This window comes from Bison bison, unplaced genomic scaffold (genome assembly GCF_000754665.1).
Source record: "Bison bison bison isolate TAMUID 2011002044 unplaced genomic scaffold, Bison_UMD1.0 scf7180017864035, whole genome shotgun sequence".
In the NCBI taxonomy this organism is placed as follows: Eukaryota; Metazoa; Chordata; class Mammalia; order Artiodactyla; family Bovidae; genus Bison; species Bison bison.
In genome coordinates, this window is record NW_011494607.1 from 8,499,450 (window position 1) to 8,507,476 (window position 8,027).

An 8,027-nucleotide genomic window follows, 5' to 3' on the forward strand; every position below is an offset into this window, starting at 1 on the left:
CCCGACTCTCAGCAACCCCATGGACTGCAGCCCACCAGGCTCCTCCGTCCATGGGATTTTCCAGGCAAGGGTACTGGAGTGGGGTGCCATTGCCTTCTCCGTTGCATGAGTATATTAACCCCCAAATTGAAAACAGGGTCTTGAACAGATGTTGTACACACATGTTCATGGAAGCTTTTTCCCCAATACCCAAAAGGAAGGAATAATCCAAATGTCCAATGACAGATACATGGGTAAACAAGATGTGATATATTCATACAATGGACTATTGTTTGGCCTTAAAAAAGAAAGGAATCCTGTCACATACTACCAAATGAATGAACCTTGAAGACAAGGCTGAGTGAATCAGCCAGTCACAAAAAGACAAGTACTATATAATTCCACTGACACGAGATGCCTAGAGCAGTCAAATTCAGAGACTGAAAGTAGAATGGTGGTCCTCAGGGACAGGGGGAAGCAGGGAGTAGAGAGTTACTGTTTAATGGAGCTTCGGTTTTGGAAGATGAAAAGCTCTAGACATGGATGCTGGTGATAGTTGGACAACAACATGAATGTGCTTTGGCCCCTGAACTATATGCTTCAAATGGTTGAGATGGTAAGTTACATGTTCTGTATGTTTTACACTCAATTTTTTAAAAATTAAAATTTAATTAAAAAAAATAAGCACATCACTTTTTCTAACAAATGGAAGGGAAACCCCAGGCAGGCCCCTGCAGGTTCTCCTAACCAGGACACACTACCGAACCAGGCAGCTGGGAGCTTAGACAAGATATTTTTGTTTCAACTGATCCCTGGGATTATTAGGAAGCTGCTAGATTTTTAATCTTTTCTTTTTCCAGACTGAAAAGGTCATCCAAGGGGTATCTAGTCTTAGGCAAATTCCTCTCTATCAGTTATTTTTAAATATCTGTCCACAAGGAAGCCCCTATTCGAGACACAAGTTAGAAAGAGAAGACAGGGATGGGAATACACAACCCATAATTGTTGAAGGACACCCTGTGGGTGTGGCCTGCTGAGTAAGTGGGGCTAAGTGCTAAGTGGGGGGTGTGTTAGGCTGGACCTGCATTAGGGCAATTTGGGCCCAGGCTTTGCTTTGGACTGGGGGCCTGGCACAGGGCTGCCCCCAAAGAAGGCAGGCTTACTATTACTTGCACAGAGTCACCTACGTGCTGTCTGTCAGCCTCCTTCCTCAGAGTAATATCCACCACCAGCCACACTCCTGCCCAGGAGTGAGGGGCTGGGTGGAGTCCCTCAGGAGCACCGGCAGAGACAGCTTCTGAGCTCTAAACCATCCACAGAGACTCCAGGGACCATGGATTGTGACAGTCATTGGAACCCTGGGCAGTGGGAAGCCCCCTCCTGTGACAGCCCCACCCAGCCTGCTTGGTCAGGACCCGTCCAGCTGCAAAGCTATTTCTGAATTCATGTATGTGTGTCTCACCGTGAGTTCCCCTAGTCCTACTTCATCCAAGTAGGACCATCTAAACATCCAGGATAGCCCTGCAGGGAAGAAAAGGTGGCCCAAGGACCAGCTGCCCTGGGGGAGGGGGTTGGGAGCAAGGAGGAGCAGCTCCCACCCTTTGCCTTGGTGAGATTATGACAGCTGATGTGTAAGGGTCTTATCGCACCTGCTGGAGGTGACAACTCCTTCTCCAGCAGCTTTCCGTGAAATCAGGGCCTTTACCAGCTTCAGAGGCCTACTCAGGCAGAGGCAGGGGACTGTCCTGATCCTTCATACTCCAGGGGAGTCCAGCTGATGGGCCCAGCACTTGCAGGGATCAGAATACAGGAAGTCCAGTTTACTCCCCGAACATGGCTTGAGGAAGGAGCACCCTGACTGGGGCTGCAGCCTGTTGGATGATTCTCCTCAGAGCTGGGTTTTCTGAGAATGTGGCAGGACTTCTCTCGCTGGTCCTGAGAGCTAGCTCCTGGCTTTCTCCCAGAGGAGGAGGGTGGTTTTATGAGGCTTTCACTTTTGCATCTGACATCACAGAAGAAACCCAAGTTTTGCCCCCAGTTGTTCTGTGCTCATCACTTAACCCTCTGGAGCCCAGGCTTTTCTGCAAACTGAAGGTCCTGACCAGGTGACGGCTCAGGCTCCTGCCAGCAATGACAGCCTCCATGAGAAAGTTACAAGGCGTGATTCGGAAGGTCACTCACACCCAGACACACGCAGCTGCTCCACAGAACTGTGCTCTGCCGAAGGGCTATACTGTGACTTTTGAGGACCCTGGACCCCTGCCTTCATGGACCCTTCCACCAGATAAAACATTTTAAAAAGTATTGGTATAAAGATGAATATATTACTATTATGTATTAATATTTTATTCTACCTAAAATTTTATTTTTTTCTTCTGATTTTAAAATAAAATCTTTGTAGAGGCCCCTAGCAGTATTGTTTGTGAGCTCTAAACCCTATACCTACTCTGCCTAACTGCCTAGCACTGGAGGACACGCAGGTCAAAGGAGGCAAGAAAGAGACCCACTCAGGAGGGTGGGTCAGCAGCTGTGTGACGTGGGCCAGTCACCTCACCTCTCCACACCTCATGTTCCTCACCTGGGCATAACAATATCTACTTCATAATTATGGTCTACTTCATGGAGTTGTGAGGACCGAAGTAAGATGATGTCTGTAAGTGCCCTGATTAGAATGGTGCCTGGCACAGAAGTCACCAGGAATTGTTCGTTGGCATTAATGCTATTGTTTGGCAATCTTGTCCCAGTCATCTGACCCTCTGCATCTTAGCTCATCCTCTAGAATAGCGGTCCCCGGCCACCTTGGCACCAGATACTGCTTTCATAGGAGATAATTTTTCCACGGACAGGGGAGGTTTCTGGATGATTCAAACACATTACACTTATTGTGCACTTCATTTCTATTATTATGCCATCAGCTCCACCTCAGATCATCAGGCATTAGACCCTAGAGGTTGGGGACCCCTGCTCTAGAAGAGAAACAAAGAGGAGCTTTCTGCTTATAGGATACCATCTCGCTTGGACCTCCTGGAGCACATGCAGCTAATTTTAGAGCTGCTTACTCAGGAAAATGTTACTGAAGTTCATTAAATTCTCTGGTGGCATTACCCCTCAAGGGCAGCTGGATGCCTGGCTGAGCAGCTTTCTGTCCCAGCAGGAAGAAGAGGCAGGGACTGTCATCGGTCGCCTGCTTTCTCCTCCTGCTTGGCAAGTGTCAGAGCTCAGGGAACTGAGCGAGAGGCTTTGAAAATGCAAAGGCCCCTGGGATAGATTAACATGCTAATCCCCTAACAGTCACACAAGAGGGAGGCCTGACAGCTGGCTTTTTCTAAGGGGCTGTGAACCCGTAGGTGCTGGGGGCTTTACATACATCATCTTGTTTAATCCTGACAGCCCCCACAGATGGAGGGATTACTTTCCCCACTTCACAAACCACAAGCAGAGGGTCGGTGGCTTGCTCACAAGTCACTCCTGCTCCTTCCTGCTGCCCCAAGAGGACGCTGGCACCTGAGAGAACTTCAAGAGCAAGATAAAGGGGAATAGAGACCAGCCTGCCAGGGTCTCTCTGGCCAGGGTGCATCAGCTGCCATGCTCTGGGCCTCAGTTTCCCCACCTGCACTAGGGGTGCCTGGGCCTGTGTCTCATGCATCCTGTGAGTCCCATCCTTCCCCCCTGCCTTGTCGGTGCAGATGGCTGGCCCCGTCCAGGCTCCTGTCTCCCCGTGGCCTTTTTCTCCAGTTCCTGAGAGGGGCAGCCACCATCCATGCCACCCCTGCTGGACCCCCCAGAGCAGGGAAACTCTTTTGGGGTCAAGTCTGCAAGGCAGCTGTGCAAGGGGTTAAATTGTTTTTTGGGTTTTCTTTTTTTAAGATCTTTTTTTTTTTTTTTTGGCCACACTGTGCAGCATACGGGATCTTAGCTTCCCAACCAGGGACTGAGCCCACTCCCTCTGGGCTGGGAGTATGGAGTCTTAACCACTGGACCACCAGGGAAGTTCCTGCAAGGAGTTAAATGGTTGCAAGCAGGTGGCCCCCCTCAGAAACCCAAATTCCCAGCCAGGCAAGGGGCAGCAGAGAACAGAGTCATTTTTCTGTGCAAAACTTCCTGCCTGCTCTTATTCTTTTAAGAAAGGCAAGTTGGCAGCAGCAGGGCTAGGCCTTTGAGAATGTAAACAGCTCCATCGTCTCCAACCCCTCTTCTCAACACTCACTTCCTTCCATCGCTTTGCTCCAGGGGATAATTAGTGAGTTGGGCTGTGCTGACCGTGACTGGGAAACTCAAGGCCCCCCGGGAAGGAGGGCTGTGCCTGAGGGAACCTGATGGAACAGCAGCAGAAGGCAGTCCTGGAATCAGGCCCCAAAGGGCTGAAGGTGGGGGGGACACATCTTACCTCCAAAAGCGGGCCTCATGGTGAAATCATGATCATCCACTCTGAGAAGTGGCTGAGGTTTTCCATGTCGGATTTTGGTCATATCAGGGTTCTTCTTATACAGGTGACTGCAAAGACAGGCAAGAAACGTTTTCCATCCTCCCACCGAGGCATTGTGTGAGATGATTTGGGGAGATTACTTTCTGCAGGATCTACCTGTTAGACACTTTTCCCCCATCTTACTGTCTCTTTGTCCCCTGAAGGGAGGTTGAGAGATAAAGGATCCTTGCTCCCCCATCCCCACTTGCCCCCAGCACCCCAGGCCCTCACCAACAGGCTGACCTGACGACCTGGCCCTTCCAGAGGCTTCTAAAACAGATCCCTCCCAGACAGGACCCCATTCTACCTTGGCAAGCTCCTAATTTGTCTTGCCAAAAGTCATGATTGGATGACCAATGCTTGGGTTGAATGGTTTATGATGGTTTTTTTTTTTTTTTCTTTTGAAATATTTCTTTAGGAATTTCCCTGGTGGTCCAGTGGTTGACCTGGAGAGCAACTAAGCCCATGCACCACAACTATTAAAGCCCGTGTCCCAGAGGCAGTGCTCAACAACGAGAGAAACCACCCCAGCGAGGCTCAAGGGAGAGTACCACCTGCTTGCTGCAACTAGAGAAAGCATGCTTGCAGCGGCCAAGACCCAGTGCAGCCAAGAATTAATTAAATAAATTAATTAACTTACAGAAATTTCTTCGATGTTGTTATAATATTGGTTTTGTGATAAGTAAAATTCTGAGACAAATATGGTTAAAGTTTTAACAGGCTGGTTTGATCCTAGCCAGACCTGATATTCCTCACGTCAGTCCAGTTGGCAGCTGTCTACAGAAGCCACCCTGGCGCAGAGAGCCTCAACCCTTGGGAGAACAGACCGTTCACAGCCAGCGGGCATGGAGGCCACAGCTGGGCACAGAATTGCTCGAACCGTCCAGCCAGGTGGTGAGGGAGGCGGGTTGGAGCCCAGGACGGCAGACCCCGCTTCCCTGTCCTTCCTCTAACCCAGAGGACAAAGTAGTGATTCTCTCCTCACTCACACTCGTTCTTTCCATATCCCACCACAACCACACATAATCCTAAAGCAGTCAAGTTCCAAATATTCCAAAGCAGTATTCTACTTACAGGATGATCACTAAACAGGAGACATAATAAGAGGAGAGGGAGAATAAAATGGAGAGGAAGGAAGGAAGGCAAGCAAGCAGGTTATTTGAACGTTCGGGTCTGACGGAATGTGAGTTTTAATTCTTTTTTTTTTTTTAATGGCCATACTGTGAGGCTTACAGGGTTTCAAAGTTCCCCAATAGGGATGGAAAGTGGGCCCCAGCAGTGAAAACCCAGAATCCTCACCACTAGGCTACCAGGAAACTCCCTGAGATTTAATTCTTGATGGAAGGAAATAACCTTATAAGAAATCAGTGTTACTATAATACTATCTGTAATGTATTAGTGAAGGGTTTTAGAAATCAAGGAAGAGACTTTGTTTTTCAATGTCTGTTGTTCATTTATATACACCCCTATTTACTCTCCGTGTTCTTATCACACTTCATTGACTTTTTAGAGAAACAAGCATATTTCCTGTTTAAATTCTGTAAGAGAAGAGTGACATATTCCCTGTCTCGGGGTCCTGTTCTTTGAGACATCTTCCTATGAAATCCTTAAATTTCATTCTCTCAGCTCTGCCCAGATGGTATTATTTGATGGGAGGTCAAGGGAAGGCAACCCCCTCCAGTATTCTTGTCTAGAATATCCCACGGACAGAAGAGCCTGGTGGGCTGCAGTCGATGGGGTCGCCAAGAGTCAGACACAACTGAAGCGACTTAGCATGCAGCATGCTTAAAAGAATTTGCACAGAGGGTCTGTTCCTGGAATAGAGCTGTCACCAGAGATGTCTGCAAAGAATAGAGGGTAGGGGTGGTGGAGAAACTCTGCAGGGCCTGGAGATCAGCATCCACCATGTCCCATTGCCTGCACAGCCTGGCACACCATTGCTTTACCAAACATTTCTTTTTCTGTCTTCATGAGAATTGCCTTCCTCCTGACTGAAGTCCTAAACCACTACCTCCAACATCCTCCTTCGTCTTTAGCTGAAGATGGTATTTAATGTGAGGGCTTGGCCATTTGGGAGAATTCCTCATTTTTCCTGTGTCTCTCCCATGGATACAGATTATTGAACTTTTGTTTGATCTTCTCCTGTTAAGTTCTCTCACGTCAATTTGATTCCTACACCAGCCAGAAGAACCTAGCAGGGTAGAGGAAAATGTCTTTGTCTGGACAATATGGACAGCCATCCTGCTCTCTTGTTGCACGATTCTTTGATTCCTGGACTAAAATTTATTTTCTCAGCACATTCCTATGGAGCATTTACTCTGTCCAAAGACTCCTCACTCCAGTCATGGGAGGACAGACACTCATTCCCCTCACAGAGTTGATAAACAGACAGTAAACAAATGGAGAGAGAAATAATATGACTTCAGAAATTAAGTGCCATAAAAATATAATAAAGCAGAGTAAGGAAGAAGAGAGAGATGGGTTGGGGTAGAGGGTGGTCAAGGAAGCCTTGTGAGCCCTGAAGAGAAGGTGAGCTGTGAGAGGAGCTGAAGAAAGTGCATCCTGAGAGAGGGACCAGCAAGTGCAAACATCCTGAGGTGAGTCTTGTGTGTGGAACAGTAAGAAGACCAGTGGGTGGAGAACGAGGAGGAGGAGAGCAGTACGAAAGGAGGTGGGAGACAAGGCCAGGGGCTAGGTCTGAGGCCCTCAGATATATGACACTGAGAGGGGAAACCCATGGCAATTCTGAGCGGGGGAGTCACAAGGTCTGGATTAATACCTGAGAAGATCACTCAGGTAGAAGAGATGGTGGAAGGGCAGAGAAGCAGAAGGCTTTTGCTGAGACAACATGGTACCTGGGTTAGGGCGGTGAGCGGTGAGGGTGTAGAGAACTGATCAGATTTGAGGGAGGCAGAAAGACCTTGCTGAGGGCTTGGGGATGGGGATGGGGGAAACAGAGAGGCAAGGATGGCCCAGGTTTATGATGAGCACTTGGGTGAATGGTGGAAACATTCGCTAAGATGATAAAAACTGGGGGAGTGGCATGTTTGTGGAGATGATGGAGCATCAGATTCTTAGGAGCCATCTTGATTTCCAGACGCCTGCGAGACACCCGGTATAAAGTGCAACTAGGGCGGCGGCAACTCAGAAAGCAGGAGCAGTAGCAGTGTTTTCACTTCCTTTGGCCTTGTAGGTTCTGGAGGTCCCTGGGGGCTCAGCAGAGGTGCCTGGCCCTCCTTCTCCCTGAGCCCTTTGAACTCTGCCCTCAAACACCCTGGCCCAACTTCCTCCCCTTCTCCCCTTCTCACTGCTAATTCTCATCAGCATTCAAACTGAATTCTAGTCTCTCTCACCTTGAACCAAAACAAAGAAGAAGATCTGTCCAGACCCCATAACCTCCTCATGCAAAATTCACTGGAAAGGGAAGGTGGCACTATGGTGGTAGTTATACTCTCCTTTGAATGTTTCTTTTTTTAAAAAATCATCTCTCTCTCCTCCTAATAAGTAAATAATTTTCCCAAAGAGCTGCAGCCACTTCCTCAGTCCCAGGTGCTTCTTCCCCACTTGGGTCTGAGCCGAGGCC

General features: G+C 48.5%; 1 protein-coding gene across 2 annotated transcripts in view; it reads right to left on the bottom strand.

Moving 5' to 3' along the window:
• The window catches only part of GABRR2 (gamma-aminobutyric acid (GABA) A receptor, rho 2), a 39,458-nt gene that overhangs the window by 25,688 nt on the left and 5,743 nt on the right, over nucleotides 1-8,027 (bottom strand). For both annotated transcript variants that reach the window (XM_010834702.1, XM_010834701.1), the window contains exon 2: nucleotides 4,367-4,473. In XM_010834702.1, the coding sequence (XP_010833004.1) occupies nucleotides 4,367-4,473 (107 nt within the window). The remainder of the gene's footprint in view (nucleotides 1-4,366; nucleotides 4,474-8,027) is intronic.